Source organism: Colias croceus, chromosome Z (genome assembly GCF_905220415.1).
Source record: "Colias croceus chromosome Z, ilColCroc2.1".
NCBI classification, from domain to species: domain Eukaryota; kingdom Metazoa; phylum Arthropoda; class Insecta; order Lepidoptera; family Pieridae; genus Colias; species Colias croceus.
In genome coordinates, this window is record NC_059568.1 from 14,584,032 (window position 1) to 14,608,106 (window position 24,075).

At 33.4% G+C, this 24,075-nt stretch overlaps 2 protein-coding genes across 2 annotated transcripts; one reads left to right on the forward strand and one right to left on the reverse strand.

The window, feature by feature from the left end:
- Positions 1-291: 291 nt before the first annotated feature.
- On the reverse strand, positions 292-1,804 carry LOC123705489 (mitochondrial-processing peptidase subunit beta-like). The gene has a single exon (XM_045654272.1). The coding sequence runs from the start codon at positions 1,709-1,711 to the stop codon at positions 302-304; it is 1,410 nt and encodes a 469-aa protein (XP_045510228.1). The 5' UTR covers positions 1,712-1,804; the 3' UTR covers positions 292-301.
- Positions 1,805-1,932: 128 nt separating this feature from the next.
- LOC123705488 (mitochondrial-processing peptidase subunit beta-like) lies at positions 1,933-3,623 on the forward strand. Its single transcript, XM_045654271.1, has one exon. The coding sequence runs from the start codon at positions 2,075-2,077 to the stop codon at positions 3,557-3,559; it is 1,485 nt and encodes a 494-aa protein (XP_045510227.1). The 5' UTR covers positions 1,933-2,074; the 3' UTR covers positions 3,560-3,623.
- Positions 3,624-24,075: the final 20,452 nt, after the last annotated feature.

Here is a 24,075-nt window from a genome sequence, read left to right on the forward strand (position 1 = left end):
TTTGTTCTGTACTTGTTTAAAGAATATTTTTTATAAAATATTAATATTCTATATTTTGTATATCTGACAAGTAACTAGATGGCGCTAGGAGTAACTTTTGGGACTACAAAGTAAGCTTTGTCCGAGACTTTTATAGCCACCAACTTTTTGATGCAGTGACTAATTTTACAAATAATTTCAACAAAATCGGTTTAGTCGTTTTCCTCAAATATAAATAATCAACAAATATAATATAAAAGTAAACAAACCGATAAGATGAAATAACCTGCCTTATAGTTTTCCTAAATATATTTCCATATCCTCAAACTTTTAGCCAGTACGTCCAGCCCATTAGTCTACTGTTAAGATGTAGCTGTTCAATGGCTCCATAGGCCCCAATCACAGGACATCTATTATAAATATACGTGTGACACACTCTCCTCACTTCATCAGCCTTAATATTGTCAATTGCCCGAAATTTTTCCTGCATTGTAGGTACTCCTCCCGTAAAATACACCCACTTAGCTATATCTTTGCAAGAGTCCTCCGCTTTTTGATTTTGAAGAATAATTTTGTACTTCATCGCTAGCTTTGTCTTGAGCAACTCTGCGTCTGTCACACAATTGCATAATTTCATCCATTCATGGGTAATGCAATTTATAATATCGTCAATGTGCATCCGAGGTGATACGAAGTGTATTCCCCAAAGACCTGTATCTTTGTATGTGGTGTAGAACGATTCGAACGAATTTGCTAACCCAGACGCAGCGGCTTGAGCCAAGTATACAGCATGATTATCACCTCCAGCTTGTGATCTATCCCATGCTCCTATAACAGCTGCGGCCAGTTCCATCGGGAGACGATCCTCATGCTGAAACGGCGGGGCTTCGAATGCTAAAGCAATGTGACCAACTTCTAGGGAATCATCCCTGTAACGAATATCGGCTTCGGTGAATCGGTATGGATTGTAGCTCGAACATCTAGCGGCATCAAATTTGTTTATGTAAGTATTCGCTAAACCTAATAGTTGGTCATGTTTCACTCCTCCCGCACAGGCTAAAATGATTTTAGACGGTACAAACATCTTGTTTATGTACGACTTAATAGTTTGGTCGCTGAAATTATACAGATTGTGACTGGGCCCCATTACAGTTTGAGACAAGGACGTGCCTTGAAACGCACCCGTGTGGAGGTAATCCATTATGACCTTATATGTATCAGTATCGTATTTTAACATTTCTTGGTAAACGACACATTTCTGGATTTCGATGTCGGAACTAGAATAAGCATTGTTGAATATGCAGTCACTCAAAATGTCTACGACTTGGGGAACATGTTCATTCAAACATTCTGCATAGAAGCCGACTAGCTCGCGTGTTGTGAAACATTTCAACTTTGCTCCAATTTCGCTTATTTCATTTTCGAGTTCATTCTTCTGTCTCTTGTTAGTTCCCTTAAAGCAAATATGTTGGAAGAAGTGTGCGACTCCATTTTCCTGTGCCATCTCGTATCTAGAGCCAGCATTAATAAATATTCCGACACAAGAATTGAAGCTTTCCCTTTCCTCATTGGCGACTATTAGACCTGTTGTCAATTGGGAGCAGTTCATATTTGCCTGTGTGTTGAGAAAGTGTTCGAATTGAGGCACAAAACTGCTGTTGTATTTGCGTATTTGTAATGTTTTTAATGGTAGTTTCCGAAAACTGTTGTGTTTTAAAATAAACTTCCACATTCTTACAAGGTATTATGTAGCTACACTGAGTTTTGTTCGTTACTTCTAATAGATATTATGTAGTTAGGAATTGAAGATAATATTCTTGGTGAATATTCGTAAACAATAGATACAAATCAAATCATAAATATCTGTTGATTATTTTGTCAAATTGACAATCGTCATTTCGAAGTTATTTTTAGTGGGTAGTGTTCTAATCACAGGTTCTTACTAATTTACTAATAAATGTGTCCCTTACTAATATTGTAAACATTAAATTGAAAAAATGCTAATTTAATACGATACTGCACATTTTTTGTCTTCTATGTTCACATCAAATTATTGTGTTACTTTAACCTATATGTTTATAGAACCTTTAATGATATGTTTTTTGTATCTAGTCGTGACATTAGGGTATTAAAATTATGTATGTCAAATGTCTACACCAGTCGTTACTCATATATTAGACAATTTTATAAGACTGAGTTAATAATGATTTTGGGTAATGTATTAAAAGGTTTTAATCCAACTAAACATCTCTTCAAAGCAACAAAAAGTTACATTTCTCACGCTGGAGTAGTGACAGTCACGAAGTTATCTAATGGACTACGAGTGGCTACTGAAGAAACCGGCGGCCCCTTAGCTTGCCTCAGACTGTTTATACAAGTCGGCTCCAGGTACGAAAACAGTGACTCTAATGGAATATGTCATTTCATAGAACATATGGCATACAAAGGCTTTAATTCCATGAACAAACAGAACTTGGAACATACGCTGAGCGATCTAGGTATCAAAATGGATGCGATAACGACACGAGAATATCAAGTGTTCTCCGGAATTTGTCCCAGCGAATGCTCCAATGAAGTTGTGGATATATTATCTAAAATCCTAACAGACTTAGAATTATCTGAACAAGAAATGGCGTGTGAAAGGCAAAACATTGAAACGGAATTACTCGATTTGGATATAGATCCTAAGACGGTAATGTTTGAGTATTTAAAGGAAACTGCGTTCCAAGGAACCACATTGTCACGAAGAGTCGCCGGTCCGACGAGAAACTTGAAAAGGTTCAATCGAGCTTGCGCTTATCACTTCCTACAGAAAAATTATACGCCTTTACGGATAGTTCTCGCTTCTTCGGGAGGGGTGACCCATCAAAGCATAATGGCGCGTGCCGGACAAAGTTTCGGTAATTTGCCGTGTGATAATGAACCATTGGATCACGGTCCGTGTCGTTTTACGGGATCCCAAACTCTCTATCGCGACGATTCGATGCCATTCGCTCATGTTTCACTTGCTTTTGAAGTAGCTGGTTACACGAGTAGTGATTACTTGCCACTTTTAGTAGCGAAGCATATTATTGGCTCCTGGCACAGGAGTCAAGGTGGATCTGAGCGTCACGCTCCGTATCAAGCGCAGGCATCTTCGAGCGTGTCCTGTGAAAGCTATGAATGTTTCTACATACCGTACCGCGATGTAGGTTTGTGGGGCACGTATATTGTATGTCCTCGTATGTCGGTTGAGGATTGTGTTCACCTTGCCCAAGGTACTTGGATGCATTTGTGTACAACGACGACGGATGCTGATGTGCAGCGAGCCGTGAATGCGGTCAAGCTAGAGTTGGCTAAACGAGAAGATGGCGTCATAAACTCATCTTTCGATATTGGCATGCAGGTCCTTTTCAAAAATGAAAGAGAGTCTTTGTCAGCTGTTTTTGAACAACTTTCAGCGCTTACAGCCAGCACTGTCAAGAATGTTGCGTACAACTACATTTATAATAAAACGACCGCTGTGAGCGCTGTTGGACCAACGGAAGGCTTGCCTGATTATAATAGATTACAAGCTGGTTCTTATTGGTTGAGAATTTGATGTAATAAAAAACTTAACTAGCAAAATTGGCTAGATGTCATTAAATAAATAAATAAATAATTTATTTCATGTGTAAGTTTATTTCATAGCTTTTACACACGCATGCATTTTAAATTCTTTTCTCCAAGTGCATAATCACTAAACTTTAAGGTAATATTGTCGAGATGTTATGGAAATAGGCATGCAGTTTCTCATTCATGTATGATATATCAACAAAGCCACCCACTTTATCAACAAGACGATATTTTTTTATTATTTTATATATGTTTTAGTTAACTAACTTCATTGCAATCACAGGCCGCTAAGTGAATTCCCGTGTCCCTTTATGGGATAAGAGGCTGAGCAAAATAAAATAGGTTATTTACTTATTTTATACTGATTCTCTGATCGATTTTATTTACGCACAAGTAGGTGATCAGCCTTCTGTCCTGCCAGATTGAGACGCTTGTTTTATTACCCTCACGTTTATGCAGCTTCTACAGTACCTACAAGTACAACCGATATATTTTCAAAGCGCCTACGATATTGAGGCATTTAAAAAGAGAGCTAACATATACCCACCTTAAAAGTCAGCAACAAATCTTCGGACACGTCTGTAGATATGCCTATGGGCTGTGAGATCGCTTACCACCAGGATAGCCTATGCATCCTCGTGGTAAGCTATCGTTTTCCTACTCTTCTATAAAAAAAAGTAAATCCTAATTCATACCTAACGGTTTTCAATGTACTTTTCTTTACAAACTGTTTAAAATTGCAGTCCATCGAGCAATCAAAGTGTGTTAGAAAGAGTGATGAAGTTTTCAGTTCGAGCGGTAACTTCACTGATAAAGTTCTTTCATAACTTTGGCGTTCTGAAGAATTTGCTCAATATTGCATTGTGGATGTCTTGTTGGAAGCGTTCACCAATGCAAGATATTCAATGTATTTTGTATTGTAGCTTTTAGTTTTGTTTTTTATAAGATAAGAAGAATGATGATGATCTATGTCTAAGTTATCGTGTAAAAATTAGTTTTTATAGGATAACTTGTGTAGATAGCTAAATAAAATTATAATGCCTTCGCTTTTCGGTTATAAAATGATTTCCCGGATTACGTTAAGACCATCTCATCTATATCTATATCCATACATATTAATAGGTATTATAAATGCGAAAGTAACTCTGTCTGTCTGTCTCTAACTCAATCACGCCTAAACTACTGAACTAATTTGCATGAAATTTGGTATGGAGATATTTTGATACCCGAGAAAGGACATAGGCTACCTTTTATAGCGAAATATGTACCACGGGGGAAGCCGGGGCGGACCACTAGTATTATATAAAACTCAAAGGTGACTGATATAGGTAGTGATCTATCAACGCACAACCCAAACCACTCGACGGATCGGACTGAAATTTGGCATGCAGGTAGATGTTAGGACGGAGGCGTCCCCTAAGAAAGGATTTTGATCAATTCTACCCCCAAGGGATAAAATAGGGGATGAATATTTGTATCATGTTTATCTTTTCCACGCAGGCGAAGCTGCGGCCAACAGCCTAGTATAATATAAAGATTAAATTTCACCTATTTATATTTTATCCAATTCAAATATCCAAATTCCTTTAAAAAGCCATTTAAAACGTTTCAGTTAATCGCGCAAACAACCTGATTCCTCCTATTGAATATATCTAAAGGTGCATACAATCCGCTTTGAAAGCGGATGAGCGAGCTGTGTGATTCTTTACAATTTTTGCCTTTGTAAATTCCGTTCTAAAAAGATTAACCGCGTGAATAGATTCCAGATTTGTCCGTTAGAGAAATCGGTGGACAGTTGTAACTGATAGTATATCTATACTCATATTATAAAGCTGAAGAGTTTGTTTGTTTGTTGGAATGCGCTAATCTCAGGAATTGGTCCGAATTGAAAAATTATTTCGGTGTTAGATAGCCCATTTATCGAGGAAGACTACAGTCTATATATCATTAGTCATTACGATAAGACAAACAGGAGTGGAGCCACGCGGGTGAAACCTCAATGCGCAGGTACCTAGTGTGTATATAAATTTGAAATCTGTTGCATTGCATGACATTTCTTTAATATGTGGAACCCAAGTGAAACCGAAAAACTTACGGGTTTTCCTTTTTTCTGTAATGACGAAGGTTCCACTGCACGTCATATAAAACATACACTGAATAATATTGATACAAGCACACTTTTACAAAAAGATTATTATGTATTATTTATTTATTTATTTCATTTATTCTTCACTGTATAGGAAATACAAAATGAAGACGACATAAAATAAAAGATACAATCGGCATATAGTGGGCGGCCTTATGGCTATAACTTATAAGCCATTTCTTCCAGGCAACCGCCGGGTAGAGGATAAAAATATAATATTAATACGCATTGTGTATAATATAAATGTAAGTATACTTTATTCCCTGTTTGAAATCGTGTAAAACAAAGTTTTGGCAATGTACATGCTCAATAATTCAAAAGTATTGAAAAGTTTCGAAATTACTGTCAAATGTATAATTTAGTGAAGATGGTTTTATGGTTTTACAGCATCCATATTTTAAGTTAGAAACCGGGACAAAATAGGTCACAGAAATAAATCACAATGCAATATTTAATAGAATACGTGTCAAAATTAAGTTACCTACTCAAGAATATTTATCAAAAACAATTTTTTTTATTACTTTGCTTGACATTCTCAATGTGCTAAATATTGCTTTTTAGTTAAATTTAAAAATTATCTACTTTCTGTAGATATTCATGTAATTTAAAATATGCAGGTACTTACTTGCATTTTTAGTCTATGTTCCATTTTGCTACGTTCTTATTAAAAACCATGAAAATATGTATGTATAATGTATGTTGAAGTACATCGAATAAAGTAAGTATTGTATGTTTTCCAAATTGTATTATTTCGCAAATAAACAGAAACACTGAAAGACTAAGTAAAACATTCTGCGAAAAATATCTGCTTTAGAAAGTTTTAAATAATGTCCTCTAAGGGACGCCATATTGAATTAAGTGTGACGTGACTTAAATTAAAGATAGAGGATGTTACTGTCTAAACTTTGTTTATTAAATAATAAGAAAAATTTTGTTAAAAACTCGCTTTAATAAAATAATCTTCTGGAATTTTTGTATTGTAACCGATCCTTGATAAGGTTACAAAATTGAATTATAAATCTGTCAATTTAAAATAGGCCAAAATAAGGCCGAAATCAAGACTATAGAAGTCGGTTATATACAACGATCACATATATATTTGTATCTTTTATGTATCCATAATAAACGTATTTCATTTCATTTCATATAGAAAAGAGCTTGTTAAAAATGATTCCTTATTTCTAAAAAACCGTAAACTTAATCTATGCACAACATTTCAAAAGACTTCACGAATAGGTACTAGTCACAAGACTTGGCTTCCATAAATGGTTTTCTCGTTATAAGCTTAATGGTTATGAGGAGTGTCTGAATGAGGTTACGATTTGGAAAAATGTAAATTAATGTAGTATTGTTATAATTTTCCAGATTTTTGATACAAGGGTTAAGATAACGTGATTTTAGAACTTGTTGTCCTGAGTTCAATCGCCGTTGAAGACTAGTGAAGGAATATGAAAACTTGGCATGGCACAGAAGGATTATTTGCATAAAGAAAATTTCTAGTACGAAAGTGATGTGATTAAGAAATGCTCATACTAATTAAACTGACATTTTTCTTGTGATTTAAAACAACACTCATTTTTTTTATAATAAAGTAATATAAATCTTATCTAAAATATATGGAAAAAATAGAGAAGAAATTGGCATGGTAGGTTTTTTTTAGCCTACTGAATACCAATATTACTTATTATTTATGCGTAACATCGTCTTACTTTGATAATATTGACTCGCTATTTATTACTTTCATAACCACCAAATGAGCCATAAAATTTAATATAATTTTACGTTAAAAATGTAGCAAAATAATTTCCTATTTGCATAAGTATGAATTTTATATCCCCTGAGAGGATGCGACCCGCTCCTCGGTACAAAATTAAAAGTTGGCGATCGCTCGACTTTCATATTTGATATTTGCATAATTTTTATTCAAACATAAAACTTTTTTAGGATGCGACGATTGTCTTTTACACGGAAAAGTTGAAAAACGAATTTTAGGTCAAAGCTACTGTAATTTAGAAAGTTTCATAGTTAAAAACCAAGAGTTTGTTAAATTATTTTTATTTATAGAGTTTGTGTGAAACCTTTTTCTGTTTGTTGATAGGTACCAGTGCTTTATGTAAAAATTTTCTAAAAATGTTTGGTTACTTTCGAACACGAACTTCGTTACTACATATCCCTATAGTTTCTAGTTTTCATGATGTTTTTATAAAAATCTGCTCCATTCAACTCATTCGTGTTTCCATAATATTAATTTAAAATTCATGTAATCCGAAATCGCTACGAATATTTCGCGAACTTCCCGCTCATTCCTTAAAGTTCGACAGCAAAGACAAACTGAATAATGTTTTAAAGGAAAAATGTAGAGTATTAAAATATTCGCGGGGTGAATTGCAATTCTAGATATTTTAGACCGAAGTTGACACATTAATCACCTGATATGGAGATCTCGGGCAATTCTCGTCTATCATGCTAGAAAAGTTCTGAAAGTTAGTAAGTCTTTAATAAGAAAAGATGTCGTAATTAAGTTGCCGTTAGTCGCGGACCGCGATGCAGCTGTGACCGGGAAATGTTAGCTCCCGCCAACCCAGAGGTATCTTTGGATGTCAGAATTGTTACGTAAGGATTTTTGTAATCCAACCGTAACCGAATGATATATATAGACGATATTTATGTTCTTTTTCGCCCAGATATAAATGGCATTTAATCCATCTTATGAGTGAAGAACCTTTTTTTGTAAGATTTAATCGAATTAATCACGATACGGTGTTTTATATGAAGAAATACAGAGGCTACTAGAATGATATGATTTAGAAGTGAGTGATACTAGTAAAATGTACCCCAATTAATTGCACCTTAAAAAATGTACCTACGTTAACAAGTCTGAAAGTGATTACGCCATGATAGTTAGCTCATCTCGTTATACCCACCGATGTGTTTAACCGCGTAAAATGTGTGCCGAGTTTCGAGCAGGTAAGCAAATTATCATCGTTAATCTTTCGATTTAATATGATCAGAGTGATTAACTGGAAATCAATTTCGATCTTATACCTATAATGAGGAAGGTTCACGCTTGAATTGCTTTTTACTATGACTTCGTTAATACAATTTATTATGTAGTTAGTTGTTTCGTAACGGCGTTGTTTTTCACTGAAGTAATTAGGCTCTTTAAGTTACGCGTGACTTATGAAATCAAGAGATAAATTTAAAAACTTTTTGGAATAAATTTATTCCAACTAATTAAACTCTTAAATTAGATATTTTTTTCTTTAAACAAAGCAAATTCCAACAAGCAACTAGCTATAAAAAATCTTACCATTTCTTTTATATAGAAGATTATTTCCAAGTCGTTGATGAGAAACTATGCATAAGCTCTTTATAAAGGAAAGTTGAATAAAATTATTTGAAATATGTTTTACTTTTATCTCTTCTTAAACTAGGTATACGTCTTTTCAATGTTTGTTGTTTATTTTAGAATATCAAGGCAAGAACTTTTATTATAAAATAAAATTTAAACCGATGAGTTTGTTGAAACCTACCCATCTAATTATTTTTCTAAATCGGTATTAGGTGCATATTCCCTTTAAAAAAGTCTTGTTTGAATCATTTGTAACCTAAAAACGTACTCAAAAATAATTTAATGTATTCAATCAAATTGATAGCTCGTAGATACTTGAGTTAAACAATACTCTGCTTTAATGAATCGTGAAACCAAACAAATAAACACCAGTACCTTTACAAGAAACACTAGGTACTATTACAAACGACAATACTGTAGAACTATTTAAAAGCAGCAATTATCCCAGAGACATTAGCAAGTTTAATTTAAATTCTACAGTTTTCTACGAGTTTCAAAGATGATCGGAGTAAGATAAGAGAGAAAGGGACGTTCAAAGGTTCGTTACATTATCCGACTCGTTCCTTATCTAACCGAAGTCGTTGGTACTATTTGGATCTTTGCATTCTGTCAGTCTTTAGAAGAGGTTTTTCACCGACTTTAAAAAGGGGGCTTCTCAAAGCGACTGTATTTTTTTCAAGGCGACAATTTGAAGGCGGTTAAGTTGTTTGTAAAATATAATATTTCTGAAACATGACTGAAACTTTATATGGAAATGCTAGACATTTCCAAATAAAAATGTCAATATTATTACATCATTTTCTATTCCTTTTGAAGAATAAATGTAGAAAGAAGATAATAATGCTAATAAATTCTGACGTATTCAACTGCATTCTGCACGAGCCACTTTTGGAGTAATTAATTCAGTAACAAAGCCAAAGTCTTAATAGAGAAGATATTGTCTTAATTAGTTTGCTTTGGCTTTGAAGTAAGACAGCGTTGTAACGATATGCTAATTTTCAAAGTTTCGTATATAGTGCATATAGGTTTTTGAGATAACCGGGTTGCAAGATAGTTAATTTATTATTAGAATGTAAAGATGTTGTTTTAATGATAGAGAAACTTGTATAAATTTGTATGAAAATTAAGGTTTTGCGTTTAAAACATTTTTCGTGTCTAAACTAGAGACTACTTAGACATAAATTCGGTAATAGTCCATTGAAAAGTTACATTTGGGGTTGCATTTCTTAGAGGACGCAATTTTATTTTTTTGATGTGTAGAGGGGGTTAGTGTGAAGCTATCACCAAGTTTGTGGGGTGGCCACCCTTGTCCCACGGCCGCCATCTTGAAAATAGCGGAAGATATGGTTTATAAGATATATCTCTTAAACTGTTTATCTGATAAAAAAAATTTGTTAACATTATTTGTTGCAAATTAAATTCTCTACAATTTTGGCGCAGTAAAGTTTTTGTCGTAGAACTATAAATAAAAAGTTATCAGCGAAAATGTTCAGATAATAGAGATAGTTATATTTTTCAATAAAACTTTTTTTTTATCATTTTACGAAGAAATGATATCAGACCATTTTTGTAGATTTTTTTTCGAGGAACAACTTTTACATACAACATTTTTTCATTACGTCAATAGCTAAGGTTTTACAGCGCTCTGAAGTGAGTACTATTTTTCAGTACTCTTAACTATACATAATTATATTGGCTATTGGCTCCTTTCCCATGCAGCACTGCAAGAACAGAACATTTCAGCCCTGCTTTTCGACGTAAAAAAAAACGTGCTTCCAGACTCTACCTCCTGGGTGGTAGGGAAAAGAGTCAACAATTAATTATAAATAATATTGCAAAATTAATTATTAAAAATATTATAATAACAAAAAAAACAATTACTGATGACAAATAATTATTAGTACACACATAATATATATATAACGTATAGCTAAGAGTACTGAAAAATAGTACTCACTTCAGAGCGCTGTAAAACCTTAGCTATTGACGGAATTGAAAAATGTTGTATGTAAAAGTTGTTCCTCGAAAAACAATCTACAAAAATGGTCTGATATTATTTCTTCGTAAAATGATAAAAAACAATTTTATCGAAACATTTAAATAGCTCTAATTTCTGAACATTTTCGCTTATAAATTTTTTATTTATAGTTCTACGACAAAAAGTTACTGGAGCAAAGTTGTAGAGAATTTAATTTGCAACAAAATATAATGTTAACAATTTTATTTTTATCAGATAAATAGTTTAAGAGATATATCGTAAAAACCATTTCAACCACTATTTTCAAGATGGCGGCCGTGGGACAAGGGTGGCGACCCCACAAACTTGGTTTTAGCTTCACATTGAACCCCCCTACACATCCAAAAAATAAAATTGCGTCCTCTAAAAATGCAAGGTCAGGCCAAAAAAAATGTAACATTTCAATGGACTATAAAAAGGACGCGGTTTGCATCATTTTACTTAAAATACATTTCACATTAAGAACAGTAGATTGTAAGCCTCTTACTTGTCAAAGATAAAAGTAAATCTCCGCAGAAATGGATGCGAAAAAAGTGCGTGTCAAAATTGCTTAACATCACAAATAGGAGGCACAATTCTTACAGTCATACGATAAAAGTCAAGTTCATTTAGTAAGGTCTTTTTTTGGGGCAACGTAATTGAATTCGGGAAGGATTTTTTTGCTTATAAATTTGTTCAGTTTCCGTATATCATTAGACGAGATTCAGACGTATCCGACTTTATTTAGCGCTTTTAAAAGTATTTTGTGTAACGTTTTTGTGGTGGATTTGTGTTTTACAAAGTATTGTATAAATATTCTTTATTTAAGGACCAAGGGTATATTATACTATCTAGTATTCTTGTATAGTGGTTAGTGATAATATAAGCTCCTCATATAAAAATCCTCACAGCGTACCTATAGAAGACCATTTTTTAGCCAGTATCATATGAATAATAATGCATCTGTTAGAAGAAATTAACACCTTACTTTACATAATTATTTGAAAAATATTATATGAAGAATACACCGATAACTCTATTGTCTCATTATTGTTAATAAGTAACGTTTAATCTGAATAAATTAGCTTTGCCCCGTGCCTCTTAATGGCCCTTACGGTACCTACTCTTGTACCCTCAGTGCCAAATGACTCTATTACTTTATTTTGTTGCATTGTGAACGACGGACAAACGAATACATCTTATGCTCATGGGCGTAGCCACGGTGGGGCGCTTGCCCCACCCTGGCTTTGACCTGGAAGGTACCTAACCAAATCTAAAAATTGAATTATCCAGGTACTAACTACTAAGCTTAATATCCGTAAGAAAATTCACACTCGATTCTTGAAAGTCGACAGTCGACACAGAAAATGCGACCTTTATGCGACCTTTTAAATTAGTATTAGGTATTTACCTCTAAATTTACTGACTAACAAATTGTCATTTTAGAGATATGAATAAGAATAATTCGAATAATGAATTACACACGAAAAAAGAATTCGTGAATGCCATCGCAAATGCCATCGCAAATGCCATTGCAATTTGAGGTTCAAAGACCTGCAGTCCGAGACTAATGGCAGAGAATAGAATAAACGCCAAGGAATAGAAACTGCTATCGCTAATTAATTATTGACATATGCTCATGACATTTTAGTAATGTCACACTACCAACGACGACGACGAAAACGACCAAAATTCCCATCCAAATAAAATTCGTTCTAAATAAAATATTAAAATTTCCTGTCATACTGGAACTCTCTATATAGCGAATTCTATTCCTTGTCGTCTTGACGTTTGTCTCAGCTCTCTGGATATGACTTTGGGTACATACAGTTGCTAGTTACATATTATTTTCTTGTTGCCCGACCTTGAGCCCATGGCTAGCTACGCCCATGCTTATGCTATAACCTAACAAATATAATATTATCTTCTTTTAATATATATAAATCTCGTGTCACAATGTTTGTCCTCAATGGACTCCTAAACCACTTAACCGATTATAATAAAATTCGCACACCATGTGCAGTTCGATCCAACTTGAGAGATAGGATAGGTTTTATCCCGGAAATCCCACGGGAAAGGGAACTATGCGGGGTTTTCTCTGAAAACGCGGGCGAAGCCGCGGGCGGAAAGCTAGTCTACAATATAAAAATGAATCCCAAAATGTGTTGGTAAGCGCATAACTTTAGAACAGCTGAATCGATTCCTTTAATTCTTTTTTTATTATATTCCTTGAAGTACGAGGATGGTTCTTATGTAGAGAAAACGTTAATATGTACCACGGGCGAAGCCGGGGCGGACCGCTAGTTTACAATATATTTCTTTGATATTAGGTATATGAGTTACTAGCGGTAGCGACTCGCCCCCGCTTCGCACGGCACTTCCTCTCGAATCACATTATCTATTAAAAACCCCGCATCAATTCTAAGCATACATAGTTACAGACAGCGGTATGTAGCTTTGTTTTATACTATGTCGTGATTGTGATTGATCTCATTTATTTCCAACTAGCGGTCCATCCCGGCTTTGCCCGTGGTACATATTTACGCTTTCTCTACATAAGAACCATCCTCGTGATGCCATGACCAAGGAAAACTGGTTTCATTTTTATATAGATAGATTACTTTATATTTTCTGCGTCTGTTGAATTTTATTCAGAAATAATCGCATTTAGCTGACAAGGTCTAGAGATAGATCCCAACAAATAAATCCTAACAGTTCCACTAAATATAAATTTTATTCGGGGCCAAATGCCGGCCTTCCCTAAATATATCTTAGATGGGGCGTTATCGCAAAAATAGCTGCGAAATAAAACAGCCCTTATTTCCAGGCAGCAAGATAACATTTCGCACAGAAGGCAGTTCTAAAGTAAACGTCGATGTTGTAGATTTTATAAAGGTAGTTGCATTATTAAAAAAAGTAGCTTATTGCTAGATGCATTACTGATATTAAAGTCTAGGTTTGTTTTGTATAAATGTATACGAGACACAGCTGATCCCATTCGATTTGGGTGCTTTTTGAAAAATTTCTCTTAAAAGATATCGTCTTAGTGGAATTGAATGAAGCAGCAGTTAAAATAAGATTGTAAAACAGTAAATTTTCCAAGATGGCTGAATAAAATTTTAGGACAAAGTTTCATTTTGAGTTTAATGTCAAATCGTACTTTCCAAGGCGTTCTCGTAGAAGTTAAATTAGACTATTTCATTACACTCGGGCCATTCACAAGTACACAATACATGTATAAGTATCTACTTGTGTATTCGTAGGACGTAGACCAATCAAATAGAAGAAATATAAAACAGTAAAGTGGACCGAATTTTGGTCCAGTGCCAAGATTCTGAGCACAATTGCGGAAAACTAAAATCTTATATGTACAGACTTGAACCGTTTTATGTCATAACTCGCTGCTTATTCAATTTTTGTCACCATTACTTATAGGACAGTCCGAGCTTGTGCCATATCTTAAATTGGTATCTAATTTTAGTATTTAGGTAATCAATTGAAATTGTGAAATGGTTTTTCATTTACGTAGAAACATCACAAACAGGATTTACCTTAATGTCTTTGATTTTTTCATCACATACCATTTAAATTTTATGTGGTTACGTAGGTACTGGTGATAATATGATTTCATATGAAAAGACTAACGAGAGAGTGGTTCTGACTGCAGTGCACAAATACAAGGAAGAACGAAAAAGTTTATAATTTTATTCAAAAACGCCAATTTCCACTTCAGAACCACAATGACTGAAGACTTTACAAGAAATAAGAAATAAAAATACAATGTATCAATTTCAATCGATTAAATGCAAAATGAATGAACATGATTTCGAAGCGATAATCCTGCCAATGTTTTGGGTACTCCTATCTGTCTGTGGCCTTATAATTTATGAATTATTATGCATAACTAACTATCTTTTTAAATAAATACTAGCTTACCGCCCGCGGCTTCGCCCGCTTTCTCTAAAACGATTTGAGATTTAAACTATCCTATCTCTCATCGAACTGCATTTGGTGTGCGAATTTTATTATAATCGGTTAAGTGGTTTAGGAGTCCATTGAGGACAAACATTGTGACACGAGATTAAGATAATTATACAAAAAGGTATTGAATTTCAAAATGCACGTACAGAAATACATTTATAAACCGCACTGCTCTCGGAGACAGCTTTCAATCCCTTTCAAAGAACTCTTGATGGCATCACGTACCCTGTTGCTATATACGGATAAAAATCTTCGGAACTGTATTCAGTTAATGGATGTGTAAGTATTTTTGGTATGTATTTGCAGTAGAAATATAAGGGGGCATCTATTTAGGAACACGTATCAGTGTGAGGAATAAACGAAAAATTTTATTCAATTAGACTTCTTCTAGAAGCATTGAGAAATAAAAATTTACAGAATTTTGTGGCCAAAATCATTTTATAAATAACTTATATAACTTGCAATATTACAAAATTAATTACAAATTCGCAATTTTGTTACTAATAAAATATATCTAGTGCATAAAGTCATCAAGTACTTCCAGTCTGGTCATCTAGTCTGTAAAACATGGGAATGGAAAATCGATCAGATAAACGGATATGAAAACATCTGCAGTTGCACTAAATCCCTCCGAGGACCGGACATTACACTTCGAGAGGATTTAATAATTAATCTCATGTCTTTATAGACTAGGTACTAGCTGTGCCCCACGGTTTATCCCGCGTTCTTTCGCTTCTGTTGGTCTTAGCGTGATGATAATATATAGACGAAAGAATGTTTCAAATCGGTCCAGTAGTTCCTGGGATTAGTGCGTTCAAACAAACAAACTCTTCAGCTTTATAATATTTGTATAAATTTGTTATGTATCCGATTCATAAGATTCATATTCTATACTTAAAGTGACTGTAACATAGGAAGTTATCGTTAATATGCTGCGTACATTCCAAAAATAAGAAGTATTTTAATGTTGAGGACATGAACTTTGAAATTAAAAGTGCTACTTTTATGTTTATATAATAAGTTTAAAAAGTTAATTTCCTCAAGTCACACTCACAAATTGGATAACATACAAAATAATTAGTATAACAGCTGTAAAAATAAACAAGAACATTTCCTGGTATCTATACTTCTATTCTAATATTATAAAGCTGAAGAGTTTGTTTGTTTGTATGAACGCGCTAAACTAAGGAACTACTGGTCCGATTTGAAAAATTCTTTCGGTTAGATAGCCCATTTATCGAGGAAGGCTACATAATTATATATCATCACGCTAAGACCAACAGGAGCAGAGCAATGCGGGTGAAACCGCGGAGCACAGTTAGTACTGGATACATGAATGCAGATGTTTTTACTAAAACCCAATTAGTCTAAATGAATATCGGATAAATACTCGGAATTATTCATTCATTCAATAAATAATAATTGAATATTTAAAATTCATTTCGTAATAACGAATGAGTTTAATGCAATTTCAATTGTAATTACCTTTACAGACGAAAATTTCAATTTGACGCTTGCCATACAAGTTTGCATGAAACATCGGTTTAAATTAACAGAGAATGTTATTTATAAATACTTTTCGTTTAGTAAAGTAGAAATTATGTGGTATGCTCTAAAATAGCTGTTATTAATATAAATAACAATTTTTTACTGGCCAATAGTTTTTATAAATTCAAATTTATATTTATAAAGCATTTGATTGTTATAAAGTGGTTATACCACAGGTTATACTTAAGGGCCCTTCGTAGGTGAACACGGAAAAATGGACTGTTTTCTATGAGCTATAATATGTATTACAGGACGTATGTGTGATGGGATGACTGTTTCCAAAACACGATTGGAAAAATTTTGCTCGATAAAAAAAATCCTGAAGTTACCTCTAAAATATCATATAAATGCTCATTACAACCGTATTTTACGATAATAATTCGTATAAAATCACAAGTACATAGGCATTTACCTTCTCGATTTCGTGACTGTTTTAGATTTAGAAAATACTAAATATTTTCATTCACTTTTTGATAAAAATGTGAATGGCGCTTACGATTTTTAGTTTCGAGCACGTTGATTCCATACTAAACGCGGACCCCCTCACCGCTTACCTCAGGCCCGAATAGCTGAATTTTCGCTGACCGCCTAACCCCCCTTAAATAATATAAAACTTAATAATATCTTATGATCTTTCAGATAAAGATTTAATTTTTATATTATGGTAAGTATTTATATTATTTTTTTTCTTCCTACAACAAAACATCCCATAAAGCTGAAGAGTTTGTTTGTTTGAACTACTGGTCAGATTTTAAAAATTCTTTCAGTGTTAGATAGCCCAATTATCGAGGAAGGTTATAGGCTATATATCATCACACTAAGACCAACAGGAGTGGAGCCACGGGGGTGAAACCGCGAATAGCAACTAGTTAAGAAATAAAACAGTTATTAATAAAAACTGCTCTATTTATTCTATGCACAATATACAGCATTCATTCAATGTGAACCAACCTTAGGAACAAACACATTCAAGACATACCATAACCATGTTTTGAAACCCGTTCAATCAAATATTGTTATATAGTCACAATAGTTTCTATCTCTAACAACATTGTGGTGCAAACTATCGCACGACAATCAACGCCTGAATTGGAGGAAATAAAGGCGGTTGTGGTGCCTTCTCGCCTGTGTAATGTTTGTGTGAGATATGTATGTGTGGGAGGACAGATGGAATATTCTGAACTTACAAAATAAAGGTAAGAGCAAAGAAAAAGAGTAATATCCTGCATTTCATGCTAAGTGGAGACAAATTAACAAGTACATGGGCTCAGTTGTAAAGCAATTAGGCAAATTACATCCTAAAAATAGACAAAGACAAATAAATGCATTCATATTAATTAGTAACTAGTAAGGAGTATTCGCAATATCTAAATGAACAATAGTGAATAAAAACCGAAAACATTTCAAGCTGATTTTAAAAATGTGATAATTTATCTGCCTGTATATTTAAATTTAAAAGCATTTTATACACAACATTACACATTTATACAACATTAGCACAAACTAAAGTTAGGTTGCCATTTGTCGTTAATTTTATAATCTCTCACGTTTAAGTACTATATCTATATAAAACGAGAGTGCGTTAAAAGTGACTATTAATTAAATTGTCCCGTGTCCCTTAGTGAGGTATTAGGGGCAGATGCATTATGCATAGATCTGTTTCATTGATCGATTTTCTTTAGGGACAAGTAAGTGATCAGCCTTCTTTGTCCAAAACGAGACATATTCTTCCTTCGTCTCCACCGGGAATTGAACTACTCCTCAGTTCTAAGCTGAAGCTTTAATTACTGTACCAAAGAGATGGTCAAATAAATAAAGTCAAGAGTTCAAGACTATTAAATTATGCTCATGCATTTTCGCTGCAAATAATGATCGTCCGACGGTACAGGTTGGAATCTGATCTAGGTACTCAATCTAGATCTAGGCTAGCTTATAACGAGCTCAACCTACTCGTTAACGATGCCCTTACAATTTAGATAATGAGGGAATAAACGCGAAAGTTTGGAGATTATTAGAGAATTAAGTGTCGCTTTTTATACTAGAAATTACGTATATTTTTTACCAGCTACTTTCGTGGTAATTAATTGAAAAAATACTGTTTGTTAATTCTGACTTAGATACATATACAGATATGAATCTAAGTCTGGCACAGGCCAGAAGTAGAAAACGGTGTTTCAAAAAAGACTGAGCCTACTTTCTGAGTCATCATCTATTTAGTCATATTTCTATATGGTATTTGTATGTAATATAATATTTATAATAATGCTATTAAAGAGGCTAGATGGTAAGCAGATAAGACGGGACACAATAAGAATAAGCCTTTGAATCGAAAATCATGTATTTTATACTTTAAACTAAGAACGTTATGAAATATTTTCTACTGATAAATCTGAAGATGTTTGTAACTTTGTTGTATACATATAATATGAGTTATTGAGCGACAAAGTGAGATATTATTATCTACGCGAGCGAGTTCCTGAGATGAACATACATAATGCAAATCCGTCGCGAAAGATCTTTTTGATGTGAATATAAGAATCGAAGCGTATAAGATAGTTATCAGAAATATATCAGAGCTTTTCTGGAAAATATTAAAAAAAAAAATAAATAGTAAGTAATAGCGAATCCCAATCCTTGTTATGGCATACATATTTTTAAGTTTTTTATTGTATCTTGTTTTTTTGTGTGTCTTCATAATAAAAACTTCATTTCATTTTAATTATAAGTAAGTAAAGTTTGAGTGTGTTTGCTGATACAACTATATTATGAGCTCACGAGTTGGGAAGCGTGAAAATTTGTAATAAAATTTGTGTGCTTATGTATCGAGTGTACCAAGTAAAGTAAGTTATACGTTACCTTTGTTGTATTTCATTTAGCCAAAAAGATCCTTTAAGTCCAATTAATATACACATCAATCACTAAGAATATGTTTTTCTATGGGTAAATTGTGTAAATATGGGTAAAACCAATATGATCCTACCCATACCCTTGGCCCGTTGCTTCATGTTATAATGTAGGTAATGAATAATTTACAACACATACCTTTTGTATTCAAGTATTGGGAATGTGATTGGGAACATAAAAAACCTTGAATATATCAAGGCCTACTATATCAACCTATCTACCTATTTACGGCAAATTTGTCCTTTACCTAAAATTCAATTTTGTGTTGCTTTCTAAATTATATAACTTTAATTTAAAAATTAGAATTTTCTTTTGCGAAATTTCACTGAACGTCTCATACTATACTTAAATGCCTTAAATGCTACTTAAATATTTTCCTGTACGTGACATAGACTTCAAGCTTTAATCAAATAAATTCTTTTCAGAAACCGGCCTTATACATACACTACTTTTATTTCAAGTATAAAAAGCAGCACTATCAATGAACTTCTTTTTTTTGATCAAACAACGCAAGTACTTTGATTACATATATCGATATTGAAAATTCCTTTCACCTCTTTAAAACCAATACATAGAACTATTTATTCACCATATCTGGAAGAATATAGTCACTCCTTTTTACGAGAGGAAAAATAGGTTTTCCTTACCATGCTCAAACTCTTGAGGTATGCTTCACTGGGCCCGCGAGAGGTCTGCTTTATGAATACCGCTTCCTTGTAGTTCTCAATAGCTCTTAGATGAAAGTAATCCTACTAATATTATAAATGCAAAAGTTTGTGAGGATGTGTATGTGTGTGTACGCAAATACTACTGAACCGATTACAATGAAATTAAGGACACATATAAAAGGTAACTTGGATTAACACATAGGATAGGTTTTATCCCGGAAATCCCACGGGAACGGGAACTATGCTTACTAAGATAAAAATGAGAAGGCACTGTTATAATATGTACCTACAATGTACATATAAACTGTGAGACATATCCAATGTCGATGAATCCAACGTCACTTAGCGAAAAACAAACAATTTTATTCAATTAACCTCCTAATTAACTCAGTCACGTTAAAAATTTTGTATCAGTTCGTAAATAATCAAAGAAGTAGGTAAGTTTAGATTCACCAAATTTCATATTAATATACGATTTTGGACATCTTGTTAAGATCAATAAACTCACATTATCTTCTTTAGAGACTATACATAAATACTTGCACTATATTTCCAACATACAATTCTCGGATTAAATCAAATTTGCAAGAAACACTATCACATAGGCAGTCAAATAAGTAATTGGTTTTAATAATTATGAGAAGAACTCTATATTAACTATTATAAACATAAATTAATTGAATGCTATCAAAATCATGTGCGTTTTAATAATAATACTTTTAAATTTAATTTAATGTGATGGAGCTGAATTAATTTGACTCATCTGTTAATATAGATTTTCATTATTTTTTTATTTTTTGCGAGTCGAGTATTTTATATGTGTATAAATTTTCATATTATTATGGACTAGCGGTCCGCCCCGGCCTCGTCCGTGGTACGTATTTCGCAATAAAAAGTAGCCTATGTCCTTTCTCGGGTATCAAAATATCTCTATACCAAATTTCATGCAAATTGGTTCAGTAGTTTAGGCGTGATTGAGTAACAGACAGACAGACAGACAGAGTTACTTTCGCATTTATAATATTAGTATGGATTACAAGCTTTACTGATAAAAAATAAGTATACTAACAAATTTTATAATAAAGAATTGTTGAGTCCTACTAGTGAATGTTTAAAAATTAGTATTAGATGAACATGTTGAATATAGCATTTATTTGTAAAAGTCAAAATTGAAATTGAAATTGTTTGTAAATAAGAAATTGTTGCAAATAATGAATCACTTTAATTATACAAAATTGGAATTCAACAAAATTCTGCCGATCGTTGGTTCTCGCTTTTGGATTAAAACAGGACAGCTACTAATTTATTTTATTTAATAAATTGATGATTTCGATTTAATATAAAGTTTTCTACCTTAATAAAGAAGGTAAAAGTAAAGAGTAAGTAAGTAAAGAGGTTGTTTATAACAGATTGATATTACTATATTTTAATTATTTGTTTATTACATGTAATTTTGCTGCGTTGTACTTTCAGAGAAATGGTTATTCAAAATTATTATTAATCATGTTATTGTGCAATTATTTTTAAATAGCAAAACAGGAGCAGTGTGCTAACGAAAAAGGACCATTCAGCATTAGCCACATTCTAATAAAATAAAAGAGTATAATAAGAAGTGAAACTTAGGGATAAGAAAAAGTTAAGGAAAGCGCGTAACGCAAAAATGTCACGCCTACGGCGTAACGCAAAAATGTCACGCCTACAGCGTAACGAAAAAATGTTACACTAAATTTTTGTCCAAACCCGATAAAGAAGTTTCACTTCAAAAATGTGTGCGTGTACAAGCGTACACACTACACACGTAAGAAGTGAAACTTCTTTTTTCAAAAAATAATTTACTTTATGCAACTTTATAGTCAATACGTCGAATCACGCGTGGTAGGGGTAAGTAAAAGATGGCGCGTAACGGAAAAATGTCACGCGTAACGAAAAAATGTTACACTAAATTTTTTTCCAACCCCGATAAAGAAGTTTCACATCAAAAATAATTTTACAATAAAGGAAAATATTACAACAATTTTACCATGAAACTATTATGGAGTGGTTTTCAAAAGATTAAGTGACCAGAAACAACTTTCAAGAAAATATTAGTTAAAACTTCCGTAAAGCTCATTATGAAACTAAAATAGTACTTATTTCAAAATGAATTGGAATTTAATCGAGAAATGTTGTAGTTAGCTCAATAAAGCTTAAATGCTTTATCAATTCAATTCTTTTCCATTGTATTTAGTTTGAAACCGTTGTTTCTGCAATGCCTGAATAACTGTTCGTGGAACGATCTTTGCACTATAATATTTCTAAAATGCATTTCTCAAATGACTTTAGGGTTACCAGTTACCACTTTGAAGGAATAACAGTAAATCTAAACAAAATTAATTAATTTAAAAAATACTTATTATTAAAAGTAGCTGCTTGCCTCGGCTCCGCAAGGGGGGTAAACCTTGTTTTTTTGTTAGAGCAAGCAAACGGGCAGGTGGCCACCTGATGTTAAGTGGTCAACATCGCCCATAAACACGCTTAGCCGGTCTTTTAAGGAAAAATACGCTCTTTTCTTCAAGGCCCCAATATCGTAGTTGTTCGGAAACACCGCAGGTATTAAATCGTTCCATAGCTGTAAGAAAAAAAATTGATTGCTGTTTGGTTTGTAAGTATTCGAAACTTATTATCCTAATCCTGTCTATCTTAAGTAAAACTAAAATTCATTTTGATCCGTTCTGCCGATCTTCAGTCTTAATTTATGCACACGACCTTCTTTTAAATTTATAGAAAAGAATTTATATGTCTTATAGTCGTCGTCCTATTCCTGAAACGATAGCAATGACTTGGCAATAAAGAGTGGCAACCCTAGCTGATACCGTTAAGCACGGTCTGTCAGCTCGTTTAAATATTTCGACGTCGGATAGTCACAGATGAATTGAAATGTTCTCGCTAGAAATCATTTATATAGACAAATCAGCCGTGCTGTAGATGGTTGGTTAGAGGCGCTAAATTCATATTATAAGAGGAAATATTGGAAAGTTTCTGACTAAAACATTTTTGATTTGTGATGATTCTTCCTATTCGAGATTTGCAGTTTTTATTAATATTGCAATAAATATACGCCGATTATACTTCGAAATACATTACAATTTCGTTGTTTCTTTCATCACTAAAGAGGTACTACGTTATAATTAAGTTATTTATCACATACTTTTTTATTTCCGATTGAGTTAGGCGGAACCAGGACTAGGTTAGTCTTTATTAAAGGTAAATCAACGGAGTTCTAGATGGGTAGACAAACAAGAGGTGCTAAATTCTATTGACTTTACCTACTAATTCCTGTGGGTAAGTTAGAGTAAATTATTAAACTTTCAACAGATTAAAAATGCAATTTAACAATTAGCTAGTTATCGAAGCGATGGAGTTTTCCTTTGTCCGCGTAAAGAAAGTTTTTGTAATTATACTTTGTCTTTTAACATATTTGATGAATCTTCAGCCCACTTTACTGCCATTACATTCATGGGCGTAGCCACGGTGGGGCAGGGTGGGGCGCTTGCCCCACCCAGGCTTTGACCTGGAAGGTACCTAACCAAATCTAAAAATTGAATTATCCAGGTACTAACTACTAAGCTTAATATCCGTAAGAAAATTCACACTCGATTCTTGAAAGTCGACAGTCGACACAGAAAATGAGACCAAAACATTAGTATTATTTACCTCTACAATGACTGATTAACAAATAATTGTCATACGCCCAGCGACCAAACGGCTGAAGATAGGGACACATTTTGGATCTATTTTGTGATGTGGTAGGTGAACAATAAGGTGTTTTGAATAAGAATAATTCGAATAACGAATTACACACGAAAAAAGAAAATAGCTGAGGCTTCTATGTTACATAAACTGCAAGAAAAATGAGTGTAGTACAGTT

What these genes read in the sequence shown, in the direction of transcription:
- LOC123705489 (XM_045654272.1), bottom strand. Translation starts at nt 1,711, where the DNA reads ATGTGGAAGTTTATTTTAAAACACAACAGTTTTCGGAAACTACCATTA.
- LOC123705488 (XM_045654271.1), top strand. Translation starts at nt 2,075, where the DNA reads ATGTTTTTTGTATCTAGTCGTGACATTAGGGTATTAAAATTATGTATG.